General features: G+C 40.0%; 1 protein-coding gene across 1 annotated transcript; it reads right to left on the bottom strand.

Annotated features, from left to right (window-relative positions):
• Window positions 1-1,880: 1,880 nt before the first annotated feature.
• On the bottom strand, window positions 1,881-17,820 carry LOC116334636 (calretinin-like). Its single transcript, XM_031758098.2, has 11 exons — window positions 17,605-17,820; window positions 11,424-11,500; window positions 9,426-9,515; window positions 9,142-9,222; window positions 8,047-8,103; window positions 7,171-7,248; window positions 6,950-7,005; window positions 6,819-6,858; window positions 4,762-4,815; window positions 2,610-2,681; window positions 1,881-2,458 (listed from the first exon to the last, which is right to left on the bottom strand). Exons 1-11 carry the CDS (start codon window positions 17,696-17,698, stop codon window positions 2,342-2,344), a joined length of 816 nt encoding a protein of 271 aa, XP_031613958.1. The 5' UTR covers window positions 17,699-17,820; the 3' UTR covers window positions 1,881-2,341.
• Window positions 17,821-23,506: the final 5,686 nt, after the last annotated feature.

Genomic DNA, 23,506 nt, shown 5'->3' with positions numbered 1-23,506 from the left:
AAGTCCTGCAGCACCAGTGGAAAGATGTAAAACAAAAACTGCCACACATCAGCTTTGTGTCTCTAAGCTGAGTCAGAGTGGTGGGTGCAGCAGTCTAAGCAGGGACCTCTGTCTCCCCAGTGACTCGCAGCTCTTCTAGGAAGACAGTGAGGAGTTCCAAAACCATCTGAGAGACATAATCTCTTTAGTGTATCCCAGTCTAGCCCAGGGTCTCCTCCCAGTTGGGCCTGAAACACATGATCCAGGAGGTAGATGCTCGAATCAACTTGAAAAAAATAATGTGTAAAGTATCTGAGAGTCCTCCTGAAACCCTGTGTCCCCATAATGGGATGTTACATTTTGGTCTGTTTGCACCTTATGCTTCGTTTTACTCAATAAAGTTGTTCTTGACAATTGTGAAATAATTGTGTTGTACTGTAAAAATAAACCCAATGACCCATATGAGCCCATATGTTGAAAAAAAAGAAAAGAAAAAACAACGTTCTCTTCAAAAACAATGGTTAGTTTTTATACTTATCAAGTCCAACTAATCCCAAATAACTCAGAGGAATTAAAAATGCATCCCAAACCAAAAGCTTGACTCTCTGGAGGTTACAGAATGCAATGTATGATGTAAAACAGGAGATGAAGAGGATAAAGATGGAATAAGTCATGTAAAAATGAAATGCCAGTCTGTATGGGTTCTGCACAGACAGAACTACAGGAAAATATTTTACAGCAACCTCTAATATTAACATAATTTGCTCATAACATAAAGATAAATATATATGAGATTTTAAAAAAAGCTCCATAGCAAATGCTTTTAAACTCAAAACCTGTGTGAGTGTGTGTATAATATAAACACTCTCACGGCTCTCATCTGCTTGTCTCATTCCTCTCGCCGAGTGGGACTGATGAGTGTGAGGGAATCAGAGCGGATATAACTCTCGCTTCCTTGTTGTCAGCAGTTAACAGCTCGATCTGCAGCCCAGCCTTTCACTCTGTGCTCTTCTGTGGAAGTTATATATGTGTGTGTGTGCGTGTGTGTGTGTGCATGCCCACATGTATGTGACATTCAAGATTTGCTGTTAGGAGGTGAGAACTGCACTTTTTGAGAGTGTGTGCAGTGGCAGCGATGGTGTGCGTGGAGGGGTGTGCTTTAAACATAGTGAGTTTAATTAAAGATGAAAGAGCTGATGATTAATTGATGAAAGGTAGACTGTTCCATTGAGCTGAAGTACGGGGGTGTGTTGACCCTCTTCTCATATAGAAAGCAACTGAAAATTGTCAGTATGTAAATACCAGTGATGTGTAATCACATCTTTTGGAGCCTTCTTCCTCATGTTATTCCAGTTGTGGTGAACTATTCCACACATAATCTATAGAAAATATCTGGAAGATCACTTTTGTGGTGGAGACTATGTTCCAGTTAACTAACATCACAAATAATTTCTTATATTTTGCTGCATTATACCGGGTTTTTGCTATATCTGTTTCAGAAAGAGCGAGGTAATCATCCTTTACTGCTGTTTTGTTGTTCGTATTCTGGCTTGTCTTCCTCTGCTGACTTCTTCTCAAAGAGCAGTGCCTCTGAGGCTCTCCTCTATAAAAAATGGAGTAGCACAAGCTCTTTTTACATCACACTTTCTGGTACCAGGAGATTAGAAAGTGAAGGTGGAGCGCTCTGGAGAAAACACTCTTGCTCTGGGCATCTGTCCTGCAGTTGTACTCGCCACGAGACACTAGGAGTGAGAACAGACTACATAAACGTCTTACTGCGGCAGCTGTGGCACAGTGGAAACGATCCCCCTGATAGCTGAAGTGTAACAAAACAGTATTTATGTGCTGGTGGGACTTCTTTTGATGCGAGTGAATAACTGGGACAAGAGCTGTCATGTTATATTTATTCATTCTTTCGGTAATATCTTTAGTAAAACAGTACAAGCCTCATCAAATAAAACAAGCTCAGAATAATAAATGGTGAATGAGTTTGAAATAAATAAACGAATGCAACAGAAGCATTCAACTTGAATTCAACAGGAGAGGAACATATGTAGACAGAAATTAATTTAAAAATAGAAACATATCAAAAACGGGACATCAAATGAATAAATACTCAATATATTCCTTTAGTCATTGGCTGTCTCACTATTGAACTGCATGTTTAAAAAAGAAGAAGAAGAAACTCTGATCGGTACAAAGACTAAACAGCAGGGCTGCAGTACACTGTGCTTTCAGGAGCGTTTTTGTCTTCACTCTAAGTGGTGTAGTGAGGCTGGGGGTCATACATGCAGCAGGTTACATCAGGAGGTAGGAAGGAGGAGGGAGTGGGGGGAGGACGGCAGAGTCCCAGGCAGAGGAGTCACAGCATGGAGTCCCGGCAGAGGACGATCTCCATCTCAGTGCGGTACAGTTTCCCTCCATCTGATAGAGCCATGATGCTCTTCTTGTAATCCCCCAGTCCGGTTGAGTCCACGTCCTGCCATAAATGACACGGGCACACCGAGTCAGCGGGCACAAAGTGGCCGATAAGCATACTGTACACTACAGAGCAATCTCATCTCTGCTCTTTATTTAGCAAGCAGACAAGTAACCTGAACTGATTAATCAATAGGCTGACTATTCATTACCATTTTGTTCTTGTCACAGAGGTCCTTCAGCAGAGCATCGAGCTCCTGCTCATCAATATATCCATTACCATCCTGGTGGATGAGACAAGAGAGGAGGTCTGAATTATACAGACAAGGAAAAGTTCTCCTAAAAGCAGAGCTCAAAGCAGGTGAGGGAACCCTAAGATCAGGTGTTGTGGCGCAGCATAGGGGAAAAAAACTGCTTAGAAATAAGTCATATAATAACTTGTTTTGTGAGTTTCTTTGTGTGCATGCTGTGAATAATCCCAGTGAATTAAAGAAGATATATGCAGATGTTTCATGAGCTATTCGGCTGATTTTCCACTATTTGACGCTGTAAAGCAAAAATTAGAATTCAGTGAGTGAATCTAATCAGCATCATGACCTTAAATATAAACTGATGTCTGCCGCTCTTGATGTACATCCAAACATTGACAGCCTGCTGGAATCTTCCCCAAAATACTGCACAAAATGTAGCAAACTGCCTGATAATCTCATGAAACCTTTAAACAGCACAGAAAATAGTACACTTCAATTACTTTTGTGAGATTTTTCACAAAAACATAATTAGGGCATCCAATGTATTAAATTTCTCTTGTGTTTGAAAATGTTCTCTCATCTTCCTCTCCCGTCCATCGTTGCTCTTCCTTCAGTATCGCACATTTACAACAACTGAACACTTAGCTAGCGGACAAATCCTGTGACAAACTGCACAAGAAACGTTTTGTGTGTACAAATTTGTACATATTTGTCATATTTGTTCAGTTTAAAATTGACCTTAAAATAGTTACTCTAATTATACTGCGACCAAAACTGTATTTGCAGCTGCAGCATTAACGGTTCACCAAGATTAAAAGAAAAATTGTCTTTCTTGAAAGTGTGGGACGCCATGATTTTCTTATCAACGAGCTACTTCTGCCATGTCCTCAGTCAACACATCAAGAGTGAAAAATCAATTCAATTTTTTTCATTCATTTCATTCATGAACAGATACTATCATGGTCCAGGCTAAAGGGTTTTGTTTTCCTTCTTCTTTCATCGGTTGTGCGATCTTTAGTTTCTTTTTCTGTGCAGGTGGTGAAGTAAGCTGACGTTTTCCTCAGTCTGCCTTCGGGCATGGCCTCCACTGGCAGCCATCTACACCTGTGTTCAATCCGCACATTATCCTGAATACTTAGTGGCTAGAAGGACAGCAGAACTCCGTCAGATTGTTTGTCTCCCTCATTTGTATGAGGCACTTTGACTCCACGTCTTCCTCTTTTTCTTGGGTCCTGGCTCTGCTCTGCTTACCTGTTATCCAGACTTACCGGTATTGCCAAGGAGTTCTGCAACGTCTCCATCCATCTACACCTGCCAGTCCACCCTTCATCAACACTCACAGCGTTTTTTTGAGACTAAGACTGAGACACTAAGACCTCACCTCTTTGTTAATTATGACATATGCTTTTTGCATTACACTATTAATTCGTTTTTTAAGTAATTCATTCTGTACTAAAGCAGAACAAAAGAATGAAATTCCCATGATGATAGCAGAACTAAAACTATCCACTTTCTACCACTGATCTGGGCCCAGGTCACAGGAGCAGCAGCCTAAGCAGGGATGCCCAGACCCTCTTATCACTGGTCACAGCCTCCAGCTCTTCCAGGGCAACACAGACATGCTCCTGAGCCAGCTGAGAGGCATAATCTCCCGAGCATGTCCCATGTCTGACCTAGTGTGTTTGTTTAGAAAGTATTTCCGAGATACTTTGTATGATAATCAAATCAAAATGATTTTATTAATCCCTGCAGTGACATGTGGATCAGTGACTAGTGTTTCTATCCTCAAATCCATGACATTATATAGACTGCCAAGACATTTCCCCCTGATGATGATCCAGAATTATTTGATCCTCAGTTTTCCACCCGTCCCCACGAGGGTGACATTTATAGTAGAGAGTGAAACAAAATCATCAAGCACTTGACAATGTGAGATATTCAGAGTCATTTGTAAGGGTGTTAGCATTCTGATCTGAGCAACTAGCTCCAGTACAGCTTTACAAAGCTGCTAGCACAGCTGCACACATCTGTTTAGGTACCACACACCATGCATAATACACAGGAAGGGAATATAAACTATGACAGAACAAGCTGAGGAACATGCTGTTTTCACCTGATCGTAGAAAGTGAAGATGGAGTCAAACTCCTTAACCGTGAGTCTGATACCCTGTGTGTAAGAGAAAAACAGAGAGGAGTGAAATTTGTTAGAAACTGATGGGTATTTCTAGAGAGCGGTAAAAGCCCCACCAGATCCAGAACTGATATTAATCCATGCAGATTATGATAACTGGGACTAGAGTTCAGTTAATCCTCAGCAGACAGACTAATCCTCTGTCCGAAAGGAATTGCGGATCTGCCCTCACAAGTCAGCTGTACATATCATGACATGGTACACATGGGATGTATATGTGGAATGGAAGGTGAAACCTATACACACAGAGGCCATGTTTTCTTTTTTTAATAATAATCTTCTTCAGTGCTATTTAGAAGTATTTGGTCTCTTACTGATTTCTTCTTTTTTGCATATTTGTCACACTTACATGTTCCAGATCATCAAAAAATAAACATTAGACAAAAATAACCTGAGTAAAAACTAAAGGGAAAAATCTATCCAATCATACCTGTCGCTGTGTGAGAAAGTATTCCCCCGCTTGTTAAATGATGAGTTAACTGTGATTAACCAAATTTTTTTTGGAAAGCTGGGTTCAATTTCACTAACCACACCTGAGCCAGACCCGTTGAATCAATAAGTGACTTAAATAGAACCAGAAGCAAGCTAAAAGAGCCCAAAAAGAGTTGAGAAACAAAGCCTGGAGAGGGTTATAAAGACATTTTTAAGGCTTTAAGACTCCACTGAACCACAATGAGGGCCATTACCAACACATGGAGAAAACCTGGAACAGTGGTGAATGTTCCCAGGAGTGAGTAGGAGTTAAAGGTTCACAAAGACACCTGCTGATAAGTGCTACGTAACAGACTTCTTCAGCTTTTCAAGCAGGTCAGAGTCTCGGCTTTAACTGGGTCACTGTAACACGTTGATTTTTTCCTTGTTCAGCCCTTCTGTTGTAGATTTGCTGCTGTGTTTGGGATCATTGTCCTCTTGCATAACTCACTATGGGCCAAGCTTTAGCTGTCAGACAGATGGCTTCACATCTGACTCTAGATCACTTTGGCATATAGATGCGTTCATAGTCTACTCGATGACTGCAAGGTACCCAGGTCCTGTGGTAGCAAAACAAACCAAAATCATCACTCCTCAACCACCACTGCGCTGACAGGTGGTATGAGGCGTTTGTGCTGATATGCAAGTGTCCAAAAGACATTGTTGTTGAAGTCTGGTGGGTAGTTCAGATGTAACGCTGAAGACATAAAATGTGCTGTCATTTTTTTGTTTCTTTTTTTTAGAGAGAAGCAGCTTATTTCTGGAAACCCTGCCAAATAGGGCACACTTGTTGCTTTTTCTGTCACAAACTTTAACACTTAGCGTGCTAACTGAAGTCTGTAGAGTCTGGGATGTAGGTCTTGGGTTTTTATGTGAGTTTGTGGAATTGTATTAACACACATCTGAGTGCTACAGATGTGCTACAGACCAGTGAACTGCCAAAACCTCTGTTTTTTTTTTTTTATAGCATTGCTAACACTTGCTGATGATCAATTAATCAAGCAGATTTGATTAGCAGCACCTAGCTGCTATAAGCCTCTTCCTGTGAAACCTTTCTTTCTTACATGACTGTACCTGACCAACGTTGTTGTCCTGCCAGGCAGGTCTTATCTGCCTAGCTGGACTGCCTCAGTGGTTTACAAAATCCCAGCTCAATCAAGCATTCACAGGGAAAGATGTTGATCCCAGAAATCCCATGTCAATACTCCAAGAAACATGGAGCCCATCTGGCTGCAGGAGGGGAACTTAGACACTTTAACACAGGTGATTTTAATGTTGTCGCTGATCAGTGTATCTATAGCAGGCTAACAGGTAAGCTAACTTTATTTCAGCCTGAAACTGCATACTACAGTACCAAATTTAAAAAAAACAACTTAGAAATATTTGACTTTAGCTATCATATATAATTCTGTTCTGAATCTCTGGAGAGTTCTTCAGTTTCTGACTTTTTCACATCACTGACGGGATCTGAAGGAACAGGCTTTTGTTGCATATAAGCATAATCTTACCTGGAACTTCATCAGGAAATTTTCCTGGACCGGCAAGAGCCTGCGGTGAAACACAGACATGTGAACAGTGTCCTTAAAGGAAAGTTTTTAAAATGTTCCTAACATACAAATAAAACAAAGACGACACTCACCTGGCCATCTCAGAGAGGCCCAGCTTCCCATCGCCATTAAGATCAAACATACTTAGCTATATAGAAAGAAAATTAACAGGGAATTTATTGAAGTAATGTATCACATATTAACTACTCAAGGGAGCTTAAATGCAGCAGTTAAGTGTTTAGCCCACAGCAACACAGGGTTATTCTGTGCTAATGGGCTGCAATGTTTGCAATCTTTGCCTCGTGGCACTCACAATCGTCTGCGTGTACTCATTAAGCTTCTTGTCTTCATAGTTTCTGTTCGCCTTCTTCAGCAGGTCTGACAGGAAACCCTGAAGTGAGAACAAAATAACCACCTCAGCCACTGATTAGATGGGCAAGCTGAGTATTTGTTTTCAAGTTGAGGTTTTGTTGTTTTGTCACATGACAGAATTTTTAATGGAGCGTGTCATGTCCATGTGCAGGTTCAGAGTAGTTCAATCAGTAGCACCGACTCTTCCAACAGCGTAACACACAGAAATGAATCATCTCAACCAAGGACAGATTAGTTTAGTGTATTCGCTGCACAGCCATTCACACTCCACATATTATCTACTTACTGCTGCCTTTTGGTTGTGAAAGGAAAATGACATGCATAAATATTTTCTAAATATGTCTTAAATGCTGGCGTGTCTATGTAAATTGCCCCTATGTGTGATAATAATTAGTTATTATCACACGTAGGGGCAATACTGCAGCCATAGTGATCAATTAGAATTTACTGCACAGATCATTGCCCCATGCAGCAATCTGCTGTACAGTAGCACACATACTGAAGTCATCTTTTACTGTTTCATTTATAATTAGAAGTGTTGTGTAGGCCTGAATCATGAGGAAAAGAGCAAAAGTTTGAATTAATGCTTTTATGTGGATGCAGCAAAGTGTGTCTGCATGCAGAGATGGAGCCACTCAATCTGTTTAGGATTACATACATGGATAGTCCATTAAAAAGACACACACTGGGTCACATTTACCTACAGTCTGAAGAAAATGGTTTGCAGAGAAGATTTCTAAAATGCATAAACAAAACAAACTAAACTGTCCATCTGCATAATGATACTACATTTATTTTTGCTTAATTTGTGTTTTACCTTCAGCTCATTCGATTCAATGTATCCACTGCGGTCAGTGTCATACTTCCGCCAGGCCTGCCGAACAAGAGTAATGTTTTCAGAAAACACCGTATCATCTTTAACCACTTTGACAGTAAAATAATAAAACTTAATCCTTACACACTCATAAAAACTAAAGTAAAAACAAACACTGTGTAAATGTTGACTCTGTCAAAGACCTCATCAAAGATGGATACCTAAAAGTCCTCCAGCACTCCCTGCGTTTCCCCTGCAGAAAGCTGTGCTCCATTCATAATGTATGGCTATCTGAGAATAGCTTTAACACACAGAACAGCCTGAACATCGCACCACTAAAAACCTTCTAAAGTAGCGCACGCCAAGTGTGTGTTTGTACAGTTTTTTTTACAATTTCAGCTCACCAGACGTTTTCTCTCAAACAGGAAATCTCTGCTTTATTATGCACAAGGTATTAAAATATCTTTGGAAAAACTCCTTCAATGTAATTAATCCATTATAGGTGATATAAAGACGCTTCTCAGGCTCAGAGTCATCAGATAACTATTTACTCTATTTACTATTTGCTTCTAATTTTAGGTTATTTCAACTGTTCATCAAAATGACCAAAGAGAATTTATGCACATCAGTGATGTCATTCTGCTGCCAGGCGTATTTGACCTAGATCTCAAACACAGCAGTTTGCAGGACAATATCGAATATTTTATGAGTATCCAGGCTTCAGATTAACAATTCACACCTTTAGTGGATTGTCTCTGTATGAAACAGGTGTCCTAACTTGGCAGGAAAATTAAAGGAAATGTGAGACAGCTGAACGGGCGTCCCACAGGACGGGCTGTAATGGCATACTGACTTGAGGCGATTGTGAGGAAATTTCACAGCTCACTAAGATTTATTAGTCACTGAGCAACTTTCCCTCCAAAATATGGGACTTCAAAAGAAGCACAGAAGGAAGAAGGCTAATTCTTTACATTCAACTGAATGGCTTTGGAGAAGAATGTGAGCTTGGCTGACCAAATGTGTAGAGTTATGTAAGAGTGCTCGCTGCATATCAACAGTTAAAGCCCGGGACACAGATGTGTATATATGCCAACTTACTGCCATGAATTCAGAACTGGATCCAACAAACTCTCTGAAACAGATCAGGAAGTTTTCTTCTGTGGGCAGAATCTGTGCCAACTGCAGAGTGATACATGAAGAAATGGGAAGATTATTAACCAACGTCACATATTTTATGTTATTGGTTTGTAGTTACAGAGTGTGAAGCATTTGAAATGTAGGCTTCATATAAAAAATTGCCATTCACAGTGAAGACAAACAGGGAACAGAAGAGGATGAATGAGGCTGGATAAAATGTGTCTAAGCAAGTAAATTGTTCTCACCTCTGACATCTCAATTCTTCCATCAGAATTCTTGTCAAAGCTGGCCATGAACTCTTTCATCTTTTCTTTGAATGTGGCGTGTGAGGGATCCTGCAAACACATCGAATTACACTTATCAAAATATATGAAATATATGAAAGTTTACTCTTATAGAGTAAGGCTTAGTAACGGACAGAACTCTTGCAAACAGAACAAAAGAAAACACCACAATCTGAAAATAGACAGCTTTCTTCCTCCAGCTCTTTATTCTAAGCCCCGCACATCTGACGAGCAAGTTTTTCATGGGCTAAAAATAAATACATGATTTTTGGGCTTTCAGTGGAATACATTTAGGTTTACAAGCTCTGCCTTTGCAGAGGGGTAGAACAAGCATAAAAAGTGGCTTTTCGCGGCCATATGACTCTTGATCTGCATAAAATGATCCCTATGAGTGCCACCCACTCCAGTCCGAGACATTATCAGATGATGATGATGATAATGATGATGAAAATGGTGGTAAAAAATATAATGCAACATTTTTACAAATAAGCCATTAAATAAATGCTGCAGAGAATCATTTATCTTGGGATTTAGCACACAAAGTGGTCAGGGAAAGATTTTAATTCAGTTATAATTGAATGCACTCTTAATGCTGGTGTTTATTTCTGAGGTGGCAGCAGCACATTAGAGCTCTGAAACCTTAAACTGGATACATTTAAACTTTAAAATGTTACCGTACCACAGTCTTCTATTAAAGGAGATGTGAGAATCGCTTTAGTTTGTTTAGTTTTCAGTATCAATGTGAAATTACTTTTCGTGACTGAACAGCTATTCTTGTTGTGTATTTTGTGTTCGAATAGCTCAAATTCTAACAGAGTAAAATACACTTTGTAGCAGATTAGAATCAAGCATGACAACATTTAGACATTTTCTGTATCACCAAATTAATACATGCACATTCTCGTGATAAAGTGACGCAGATTTTGCACATATAGAGGCTTTGAAATCTGCTGTGTGCCCCACCTGGGCATTCTGTGTGCAAGCCCACTGTTGGGTGTCTACAGAATTGGGAGCCAAAAAGGGTAAAATTGCTGCTGGTTCTGTGTGGACACACCTACTTGGGGCCCATGTGGAATAAACCTCTGTGTGCCCTGCCTACACAGTCCCACAGTTCACCAACACGTGCCCACCATGGCCCTACATGTGCATGTTTGCTTTTACATAAAAGCTACCTACTGTAATCACTCAGTCATTTTATAAAACACTATTCAAAACCTAAAACGTATTCTCGCTTGCTTTCAGTTCCAGTTGAGCTCCTTCTCTGTATTATTGTAGTGTCTTTAGCTTGCAATATAAAGCACCTTGTAATATTTTTTTATCGTGCAATTTACTTCTAATATTTTTTTATTTGAGGATTTTTCTTTTTTTTAACCAAGATTTATATTTTGCAATCAAGGTTTATGGTATATGGTATGGTATTTTATTGTATATTTTATTTTAAAGTTCATATTTATTTTTAATTTAGTGATTGTTATATATAATACATATTTTGTCTAGCCTGTGCAGCACTTTGGTCAACTGATATGATACAGGGATAAATTTTGACTTCACTTCACTTGAAGCTGAGCGATAGACAAATTGTCCAATTATATTAACTGATTAGGGCAACACGGTTGTGCAGTGGTCAGCGCTGTTGCCTCACAACAAGAAGCTTCTGGTTTCCTGGGTTCAGATTCAGGCTCTTTCTATGTGAAGTTTGCCTCCATTTCTCTCCAGGCACTCTGGCTTATTCCAAAGACATCCACCTTAGGTTAATTGGTGATTCTATATTGACTGTAGGTGTGTATAGGAGCGTAAATGGTTGTCTGTCTCTCAGTGATAGACTGGCGACCTTTCCAAGGTGTACTTTGCCTCTTACCCTATGACAGCTGGGACAGATCTTTCAACACCCCCACAACCCTGAATTGGACAAGTGGAAGAAAATAAACTGATGGATGTACAAAGAGTAAACACACTCACCATCCCTGCTCCTCGCCTTGCATTCTCCAGCTCGCTGAAGAAGTTTTCTAACTCCTTCCCTTCGATGTAACCATTTCCTGCGGCGCACCAGAGGAACAAAATTAGTTTGGCACAAATGATGTTATGAGGCTTTTAAGTCGCCTCAAGTTTTGTTGACTGTTCAAAAGTTTAATTAAAGACTCAGATGTGGATGAGTGATTAAAGGTCACCAGGGGTTCTTTAAATTTGGCAACAGCCGCCAAACATTGAGCTCTAGTTCAGTAAGCAGTTTACAGGAGTGTATATGGAGCCTGTACATGCCCACAACTTCACCAAAATCAGTCTTTAACTATATTTGGTTGGTTCATCCATCAAAGCAGCACAAAAATCTAAATAAAACTATGATAAAATGATATGAGTGAATCCTGGAGGACGGCCGCACTGGGAAATAAAATGACCAGCTGCTATATCATCTCTACATAAGTAAAACTCAGTCTGATGAACTGGAAAGGTATGTTACACAAAAACAAGGTCATGCTAAGCTAACATTTAGCTGTGTGACAATTCAGTGTCATGCTGGAAAAAAACAGTCAGGCGTTGCCAGAGTGTAAGCAGCATAATGAGCGCTTCTTTTTCTTGCCTAAGAGGGTGAAAGTGTTCGGTCAGATTGATGCTTATTGGGGCATTCTGTCCCTCTGTCTGGGTTTGTGCTTCTTATGACGATCACATGACCCGAGATAATTTAACACAATAATTTACTTCAATGGTTTGCCTGCAAGTCCCACTAACAGGGTAACATAAATTACACTCCCCACTCTCTTTTTAATCATAAGAATGAGTCCCATCTGTGTACTATACCAAGGGGGGAGGGGTTGCTTTTTATGTTGCAAAAATAGACATCGATGTAAAGGTTATTTCAAATAAAACACGTGTGCAGAGTAAAATGCAGAGATGCACTATCTTCATCTCTTAATCTCTTATCCTCTCATCTCCTTTCCTTTTTGATCGTTTTCTCCCTCCCTTCGTCTTTTCCTCCTTCAGCATTATTTGGACACTTTATTTGATAGGTGCTCCATGTCACCATCTGGGCTACGGGTGAGCCGATGTTTCAACATAAACATGTCAGTTTTTCAGGGAAAGATTACAAAGCTTAGGGTGCAAAAAAAAAAAGATACAACATGCAAAAACTACACAGCCTCAGTTCAGCAGATAGTGATGTTCAGTTGAGATTCCCTTTATTTTTTACTATTTCTAAGAGGCTGGGATTTAAATGGTAAAATGGCTGGACGACCATAATCTCTATCAAAGTGCAAATTAATGATAGAGAGCTTTTAAATTGCAGAATTTAAGCTATAAAAATCATCTGGTCATCAAGATGTCAGGAGCCAGGGTCAACAGTCTGACCATTAATTTTTGCATCACACTATTACTTGTATAAATAAATAATTGAATGAGTGAACGAACGAGCAGAGATAAAATTTACGGAAATTGAACGTGTCCAAAAAACAAAAAATTTCTTTGATATTAAAATAAAATTTATTAAAATAAGGAGGAATCCTTTTTTAAAAAAAAATTTATTAAATGATATGGTACAGAGTTGTCTCATAGTGAAAAGGGTGGATTTGAGCCTTTGTATGTGGATGTTGTGCGTTCTCTGTGCCTGAGTGGGTGCTTGTTTCCTCCCACTATCTTTCAGAACTGGTAATTTAAATTAATCGTGGCAGTTTTTCTCTCTGTGCTGGCCTTGTGGTGGAGTAGTGCTCAGCCAGGGTGTCCACTGCCTTTAACCTTTTGCCAGATGGGATAGCCTCCCAGCAAAGAAAGTGAATGGGTGGATGCTAAGGAGGTTGGAAAAGAGCATATAATCTGCGGTGACATTTCTATCATATGTCCGCACCCCGCGCCTACACAAGCAACCCCTCTCAGCTCATCGACGCCCGCTGCCAGAGTTTATGTTGCAGTCCGAATCTCAGCTGTCACATGGAGCGCACCACTGCACACTGAGCAGATGCAGTCCTTTCTCTCCCCAAACAAAAACACAGCTCAACTGCTGATTGCTCAGTGACACCTCGGAAACAATTCAGCTGATGAATGCACGATGACTAAAAATGACAAAAGAGGGTCATGTGGGAAACAGATTTCTCAGAGAGGGTGCCTGAGTGTTTCACCCTACGTGTGAAGACAAACCCACATGAGGTACTACATGCTGCAGTATCAGCTGTATGAGTTGTTTTTGTTTGTATGACTAAGAGGAAAATTTTATTCATTCTTTGTGTTTAATTCACTGCAAAGCAAAGTCTTCTGTCGGATACACTCTATATAAAAGATGGATGAAGTCACCGGGTCTGAAAAGTGAAACCCGGCTGTTGTTCTTTTAATGACCAACAGGGGGCAGCTCCTCTGGTTTAAGAAATTAGTTCAATTTAATAAAAATCTATAAGAAAAATTCATACTTGACAGTGATTTATGAACTTTTCCCCGTGAGTTTGTGGTACCAATCATGAGTTTAAATACAAAGCAATGTTCATTTTGCATTAACATGGTCCCAGCAGGATATACTTTAGGATGTGACTACCTCATGACTGAGCATCCAGTTCAATGTCCTCAGTTTATCACTTTTCACTTATGAAATATGCTTTCAGAAAATCTTACTGGTTAACCTGAGGTCTCCAAACAGGAATCTACAAACCGGTGGGTAGTGTCACAGTGGCTGCATCTGGTAAATGGTAAATACAATCCCAGCTGCACTACAGAAAGGAATTTGTTGATGCCCTTTTAGTCAACAAAAGCGCACTGCCTACATATCACCCAAAATAGACTGTTGAAGTTGCGATTAACTCATTTCTCTCACTTTTGCAATTTAGTCCATCTTGGAGTGGGGAATTAATTACTCCTCATCCTTACTGAGCTGCTCCTAACCCTCTCCTTCTACAGGCACAGTTAAGCCACAAAAATAACTTATATTAGGAACAAATTGGAGTTAAAATGAACTAAAGTGTTGAAAGGGAGCAGGATTTACAGTGAGGCTTATTGTGAAAGCTCTGTGGGCCACTGCAGTACTGTCATACTGTACTGTTTGATGAAAACAAACTGCAAATTTTTTGGACAAATAAAGGTCATGACTTTTTCTCAATGGCTTCAGAGGGTAATCCTTCAACTGAAGTTGCAAAATGAAAATATGTATAGCTGCATCATGAAACAAAGTGGGGCGATGAAAGCACTCTTTTGCAGTTCAGCTGCCCCACAGTTAAACAAATATCTATTTGTCTATCAGATGTAATAGCACTAATTGCAATTATGCAGCAACTAAAATTACACTAAACTTAGGAATTTTATTTACCTTTATTCCTTGAAACTGATATAACAGCTTTTGTAGTTTTGATCCATTTACAGACCAAAATAAGATTTGTTTTCTTGTCAAATCTTAGAAATTAAAAGAAAAAAACTGAAAATTTAGATAACTTTACTTCATTCCACCTTGAGCACTTAATGATACTTTAAAGGTATTTTATAATTAAGTCTACCTTAAAATTAATTAGACTGACATATGTGTTCTCCGCGATGCAAGTCGTGCTATATTCATATTCATTTTAGTGCAAACTGTCCAGTTTTGGAGAAGCTTGCTGTAGAAATGTCTGCCTTCTCCTGCCTTGTAATTTTCAAAGTTTGAAAATGCATTTCAAAATCTGGTCTTTTTCTTGAAATCATGACCCAGATACTCAAAAAAATCCATCATACTTGCACTGAGAATTTTCTTTCTACTATCCACATCCCCAAAACAAAACAAAGGAAGTGTGTAGCTGCAGTTCTCTGAAGATCAGGACTGTTCCTGTAGAAACATCTGTCACAGAAATACCTTCAAGTAATGGTTTTCTGTAGGGCTTTATCATTGTAGCCCACTTTACAATGTTGCTTCATTTCATTGACGGTTGTGAGCAATTACAGTTCTTCTAAGGTACCTCCTGGGGACTTCAGTCAGGTTGAAGTCTTGACTTTGACTGGACCATCGCAGCACGTTGATTCTTTTCTTTTTCAGCCATTCTCTTGCAGATTTGTTGCTGTGCTTGGGATCATTGTTCTGTTGACCCAATTTTGGCCAAGCTTTAGCTGCTGGACAGATGGCCTCACATTTGACTCTAGAATACTTTGGTATACAGAGCAGTTCATGGTTAACTCAATGACTTTAAGGTGCTCAGATCCAGTGGTTGCAAAAACAAGCCCAAATCACCACCCCTCCACCATGATGCTTAACGGCTGATGTAGGAGCCATTTTTAATGTTGGTACCTTATGTATGCCGCTAGGGGTCACCTTTTGTGTTTTACGTCATGGCGTGTCTATTGGAATGCATTTAAGGTAGACCCCATAATTAGTGGCAGGTATGTTGCTGTTCGGAAGGAGCAAACAGTTTGTGACCTCTGTGCTGTCATGATAAGGTGTTCAATAAAGAGAACTGTTGCCATCAAATGCAACAGATAGACATGGAATAAAGCTTCAAAATGAACAAGATAAGTATGGCTGGAGTTATTGGACTGTAACAAGTTTAACAAGTTCATTCATACCAGTGGCATCACATCACCCCTGCCAACAAACACCTCAGTGGCTTCAAGCGTAGGCTTAGCCTCTACAGCTGGTCTGAGGTTGGCATTATGGCCAAACATTTCCGCTTCAATTGACATTGTTCCAGAAGTTGTGTGGGTTGTTCAGATGCAACTTTGCAAACCTAAGCTGTGCTGCAACGTTCTTTTTAGAGAGAAGAGAGTTTGTCCTGACAACCCTTTCAAACAAGTCATACTTGTTTGGCTTTTTTCTAATTGTCCTAGAATGAAGTTTAACTTTTAACATGATAACTGGGGCTGCCAAAGTCTGGGCTTTTTGCAGTTTCTCAGACCATTGGATATCTAGCCTTGGGGTCAATTGACTGGGATGTCTACTCCTGTGAACATTGTGGTATTGTGTTAACACACCTGAATGTTTCAGACCAGCAAACTACAGACGTCCTCATACAAGCATTTAATCAAGGTCACCTGATCAGGAGCACCTAGCTGCTGTTAAGCTTCGTAGAAAATAGGCCTGAAACTTCTCTCAACAGTTCAAGGTAGGATTTTAGTTGCTTGTTTGTTTGTTTTGGTGTTTTAAATGCCACACAGAAAGTTCAACTTGTTCTACAACGCGACAACTCACACTAAAACAATATACATGGATAAATACAGACCAGAGTAAAAATACCTATATCTTATTAAATGAAATTAACGTTTACCCAATTAACACTTGCATCAATGCAGGCTCTTATATAAGTGACTGTTTGCCAGTGAGCATGCATCCTGGCACATTTATATGGTTATCTTTTAACATCAACCCTAACCTTAACCTGTTTATATCCTTAACCCTAAAAGCAAGTGGGGGGCTGTGATAGACAGGATCAACCAACATGTCCTCAATCCAGTGGTCTAAAACTCAAACTGATCCTCATAACGATAGCTGTACAAGTACACACACACACACACACACACACACACACACACACACACACACACACACACGATCCACTCTCCACTTTACTGTAAGCTCCACCCAACAAAATACAGATAGAGAAAAAAAAACACACTCCTTCACTCTTGCATCCTCTCATCTCTTACCTTTTCACGCTCCCTCCATCCCCCACCCTGCTACCCCCTTTCCCCCTCCCTCCTCTGCATCCACATCGCTCCCTCCCCCATCTCCCCTTCATTCTCTCACTTTTCCATCTTTCAGCCCTTCGTCTCACTGTTTATGATCTGTTCTTTCCCTTCGCCCTCTTTTTCAGCATCCTCTTCGTAACACAACTTTACAATCCACTACAGACCACCTAACACATTTTTATAGTAAATAAAGTTGCAACGTAAATAATCTACACTGATTTAAACTGCTTACTCATATCACAAATGTATCCTATATATAGTAACCTATTAGTTAAATTTTCTTACTGCAGTTCGTGACATTACTGCACTGATTTTGCAGATTCTTACTACATTTTACAGTCGCTGAATATTTTTTGAAAACGCACAAAAGGGTTTCAACTCTAGCTGGATACAAAATTCTCTTATATGCACTAATTTCAACCTCCACCTTCTACATAATTACTGTTTAACTAGTAATAAACACAAACTGATCCGATGGTTAGTTCCACATTCATTAGACAGGCGGACACTTGAGCGCACTGACCGTCTACGTCAAAATGCTTCCAGATGTCGATGAACTGCGCTGCGGTCAGCTCAGCCAGGTGTAGTTGGGGCGGCTGCTGCGGTTGAGTTGCCATCTTTGCTGCTTCTCCCACCTTTAAGTCGTCCGCAGTAGTTGGAGGTAAACTTTTCCCGGTGTAGAGTTCCTCGGTTCTGTGGGATGCGCCTCCTCAGCCGGGGCTTTTAAACCACCCGCGATGCCCGCGCTTCTGCTGTGCGCCACACGGGGGCGTCTCGACCGCGAAGAGAGCAACAGCAGGAGACCAATTACAGGAGGTGTGTGTGTGCGTGTGTGTGTGTGTGTGTGTGTGTGTGTGTGTGTGTGTGTGTGTGTGTGTGTGTGTGTGTGTGTGTGTGTGTGTGTGTGTGTGAGGGTGGTGGTGGTGGGGGGGTCCTCTGGGCTTTGTATATGAGTCACCATTAACTGCCGTCCAGGCTGCTGGTTTGATAGAGGGATCATTATACATCATCCAATCCTGCTGCTCCCGCAAGGAGAAAATTACATCAAACAATTTATTCTAAAGCAGGGCGCCCTGCTGGCTCCAGTGGGTCTACTCACATTTATGTCATGCCTGTCTCTTCCAGTCCTGCATCTCCCTGAAATGTGAATGATCAGATAAAGTGTTAAATTAATGTCCAATCACAGGGGCCGCGACACCTGAGGAGGAGGAAGAACTCATAACAGTGAAAGGCTGAGGGCCATCCTTTCTCACAAATCCCCACTCCACTGCTTTTTCTTTTGAGATGAACCATCTGTCTTTCCTTCCATCACCTCCTCCCCTCTCAACCTTCCACACCCTTCATCATCATTCTTCCTGGCCTGTGCAGGTGAGAGGGGCACTCAGTCTCCCCAGCCAATCGAACCCGATTCAATCCAAGCAGCAGCAGCAGCAGCACAGAAGCAGTAGCTGTTCTTGAATGGCCACTAAATCACCTAAATTCTTTTGTTTATTCTGCAGTGTACTGTTGTCCCGCTTTTCCTCACCTTCCCCTCATTCTGTGGTTCTTATCCCTCTCTGGTTTGGACCCCAAAGAAGGATAGTTGGTGTGCTGGGGGATGGGACAATGAGGATGCAGAAGTTGGAGAAGGAGACACTTTATCTCCTCACTGCAGAGCTGTGTGCTGCTGATCAGAGAAATGGAAGAAAAAAGAAGGAGAGAGAGCAGAAGAGGGCAGCTTATAAGTCTGTGTGTGTGTGTGTGTGTGTGTGTGTGTGTGTGTGTGTGTGTGTGTGTGTGTGTGTAGGATAAAATGCATATGTAAATACTGTGTATGTATGAAAGACAGAAAAAAGTGGGGGTATTTTTAGGAACTCCCCTCTTAAAGCCTGAAGTGTATGAATAATGATCAGAGAATTTATAGGATTTGTTTGCAGAGCTCGGAGCGCTTTCTGATGAAAGTGCCAGAAGTAAAGCGATTCCCTGAATAGTGATATAAGTGATGAAGATGTTAATGGACCACTGATCACCTTTCAAACATACTTTGATCTGACATGTCCAAACACAAAAAAGGCACATGAAGATGTGCACGTGCATCATGAATTTAAATCAGGATGGTTGCCCCGTTAGTGTTTGCATTGCATGCCACTCATACTTTTCGTGGTTTGCAGATTATGGATAATGATGCAATCCTGTTAGCGGTGTATTAAACATATCATATGAAATTTAGATTAGCTAAAGTGGCTCAGTGTTGATATCTGAAATGGAAAATGAAATCAGGATGAGGGGATGGTGCAGACAGCCAGGTGTTTAAGAGGCTTTTCAGTTCACTTTGATTACATTTTGTGAAAGGCAACAACAAAGTAGCATCTTTGGTTTTATGTAGAATTATTCATGATCAAGAGCACAAACCCTGCATGAGTTTACACATAAAAACAACGGATTATTTAACAAATTTATAACCCAGCATGTCAAAATGTAGCTTCAATATACAGTCATGTGAAGAAAGCTTTAACTTAGTTTACGTAGTATTTCACAGGACTGCAGGGAGTCCTGTGAAATACTACGTAAACCACATGATTCAATAACTTGTTGAGTCACCTTTAGCAGCAAAAACTTTAAGTATTAATTTTCTGTATGACATTATTAGTCTCTAACATATTATTAAAGGAATTTTATATAGCCTTTCTTTGAAATGTTACTTCAGTTCTTTGAGCTTTTCATTTATTTGTTTAATCACAGCTCTCTTGAAGTCCCACCACAGCATTTCAATCAGGCTGAGGTCTGTAATTTGACTGGATCATTGTATCACTTTAACTCTTTTCTTCTTTACACTCAATTTTGGCCAGTTTTACACAGATGGCCTCACATTTGATTCTCTAGTATAGTAAACACATGAGTTAATGGTTGATTCAATGACAGCAAGGTGAATTCTGGGTTAATTTGCTGGGACATCCACTCCTGTGAAGACTGTAGCAATGTGTCAACACGCATCTGAATGCTCCAGATCAGCAAGCTGCCAAAACTTGTGCTTTCATAGAGGTGATCACACTTGCTGATGATCAAGTGCATTTGTTTGCAGCACCTGGCTGCTACTGCCCTCTTGCTTCCTGTGGAATCATTAAGGGTGGACTTTCACAGAATCATGTAAAAACTTTTTTTGTCCCCCACATGAATGTATATGAATGAATATCCACTGAATTTTAAAAAGATGAGATTGTTTGGTGACTGCAGGTTGACACTGTCGGTTGATGGTGTTTGTAGGGGATAATTATTACCTCTAGCAAGCAGCAGTGTCCTTTGCTCTCTCTGCATCTGTGCTGCACTAATCGGTGAAACTGTTTTTCTCAGTTGTTTACCCTCTCTTCTTTTTCCACAAAGAAAGAAAGTGCATCCAAAGATTCAGTGCAGATTATAAATCTTACCCATTCTGGCTTGAGTGAAAGAGGCCTTGTGCTTTCATGTGTTTCTAACAAACAAAGTTATTCTGTGATGTTGTAAAATAGCCTCTAAGGATGAGCCTCTACTCATTTTGTTAGGAAGGCTGACATTAATCCAAAAGAAGGAGGGAATCAAGAGTGTGACCGTGATCCAACACAAAATGCAACTCTTTCAGTAAGTACAGCAAAGATTTTTCTTTTATTTGTTAATTTAATTTGGGGGTAAGCTGTGCGGGGTTTATGTGATAAGACAGCGGAGAGCGAAAGATGCGGCAGCTGCAGCGTATTATATTAAACATTAGCGTCGTCCAAATAACGTGATGCAGCTGTACGAATGCTCTCCTTGTCTAAATGTAGCCCCTGGCTCATCACTGCTTATCCACACTAGTGCTGATTAGCATGAGTTACTGCAGCCAGCAAGTAACACTGATGAAGCAGAGTCCAGTGTGCTGAGAGACAAATTATCCAGTCATCCATCCTTTTTTTTAACTCTAACTTAGGGTTGCTGGGAGCTGGAGCCTATCCCAGCTGACTTGAAGGGAGAGGCAGGGTGCGGGCAGGACAGGTCGCCAGTTCATCACAGGGCTAATGATCATTTCTATCACTCAAATCCTCACATGGATTCCCCACATAAGCAAATTATAAAAAAATTATACATCACAAAGTTAATCTCTTACAATGCCGATGTGCTTATGTGTGCAAATAGTACAAAGCAGCACTGTCTTCCACACCAAATACATACTAAAATAATAATATTTATCACTGTTTACTAATATTCAGTTTTTACATTTATATTACTCGTGTTGTGATGGGTTGTGGGTTGGATAATACCTGCCCGATGAGCCCCTCACTAATGTGCATGGTCTGAAATCCAACATGCTTCAGCTATTGCATGCCAGCATGTAATGCTTGAATTTCTGTGCATCTCTGTTTGATATTGGATAAACAAACAGCACACAAACAAATGATGTGACCCATATGGCACATTAGTTACAACAGAATAAATTTAGGTTCACACATAAAAGAGAGGTCAGGGTGCATGAGGTATGCATACTGAGGAAGCTGGTTCATAAATAACTGAGCCTTGAACATTTATCCTTCTAAAATACTCACTGGCATTTCTTTTAGCTTAGATCAGTTGAACTCTGACACAGTTTACAGGTGGATGTGAGCAACAGCAATCCAGGATGGGAAAATAAATGAAAGAAGAAGAAAAAAAACCCACTGTGAAAAAAAAAAGATTAAATTATTTAAATCAAGTCAAGTGATATAAAGAACAAATAGCAAATAGTATATCACCTTCTCTTACACCTACTTCTACAGCAACCTCTGAGTGTTAAAATGTAATATTTTTGCATCAATATAAGAAATTATTTTTCTCCTACATGGATGACATTTAACTGTGGTCCACAGTCCAATTTGACCATGGACAGGATGAGTGTTAAAGTGGACTGTGTTGAGGTGAACTCAAATGCAAAATGCAAAGCCTAACAACGTAAATCAAAACCAAGATTTTTATGTGCCGTTATCAAAGTCCAAAAACGAAATAATTTTTTTTTTAAAATGAGAATCAAAAGATGACCTGGAATCGCAGAGAAACCCAGGAAGCTAATGAACCATACACAGATAAAAAATCTGACAGGGCTATTTATACATAGAGAAATAATCTGACACAACTATTTATACACAGAGAAATAATCTGGCAGGACTATTAATACACAGAGAAACAATCTGACTGGGATATTTATACACAGAAGCTATCTGACAGGGATATATATATGCACAAAAATATCTGTAAGGACTATTTATACATAAAGAAATAATCTGGCAGGACTATTTATACATAAAGAAATAATCTGGCAGGACTATTTATACATAAAGAAATAATCTGACACAACTACTTATACACAGAGAAACAATTTGATATGACTATTTATATGCAGTGGATTAATTGGGAACAAGAAACAGGGGATAAGTGAGATGAATTACATGTAGTAAGAGACACCAATACAAGGCATAAAATACAGAACTAGTATAGACAGGTATACAAAGCCTTCAGTCAGACATGAGGAACCAAGACATTAATTCAGTTCAGTTTATTTTTTTCATATAGTGTCAAATCACAACAACAGTTGCCTCAGGGCACAGAAATTAAAGGAATAGACTTGAAAACACTGAATGAACTATATCCAAATAATACAGCAACCATACACATTGGTAAATGGACTGGTACTTATTTAAGAGTTTTCTCCTCAATTTGAGTACTAAAAGTGCTGTCTTACTACATGTCTCATGTTTTTCTATGCCTATTCTCCCAAGACGTCTAAGATTCCCAATATTTCGAGATGGGATGAGTCTACTAGTATGGCCACTGTCATACTGGTGCCAAAGAAGACCTTTTGTGTAAATATGATACATCAGCTGCTTTTTTGACAAAACAGTATTTAATGCCTCAGGGATTAAAACAGGCCCAGAAAAGTCACAAAAGATTGTCTGGCTCTTTCATCCAAAGAACACTGAGCAGTAGTTTATATATCCAGAGAGTCTGGACCAAAGTGATGGACCAGCTGGGAAAAAAAAAACTACCACCCTCTTTGTGCCACTATAAAAATCTTGCTGGTAGCAGAAAATTTGAATAAAAGGCAGTGCAATAAAGTGAGAGAGAGAAGCAGGAACACTGATTTAAATTCACCGTGGCAAGTATGAAGCAGCTGAAATGATCAGGGTGATTCAGAACAGCTCGTTCTGAGGCAGAGCAAAGGCATCAGCTAGTGATGTTCATCCCACTACCATGATATACGACACATGTGACTGAGAAGTTAAGTGCACTTCATAAGGGTAGTATTTTATTTGTGCCATCACAAACTCTTGGTCTGATGATACTGTGGTGGTTTAGTCTGGCATCTTCACACTCTACAGATAACAGTAGGTATGGAGGCACTCACAGACCTCCTGGATCTAGTAATCAAGCTCATGGCGATTCAGTTTAGCCACATTCATGTGCTA

Source organism: Oreochromis aureus, linkage group 1 (assembly GCF_013358895.1).
Source record: "Oreochromis aureus strain Israel breed Guangdong linkage group 1, ZZ_aureus, whole genome shotgun sequence".
Classification (NCBI taxonomy): Eukaryota; Metazoa; Chordata; class Actinopteri; order Cichliformes; family Cichlidae; genus Oreochromis; species Oreochromis aureus.
This window is presented reverse-complemented; position numbering and strand designations above follow the sequence as displayed.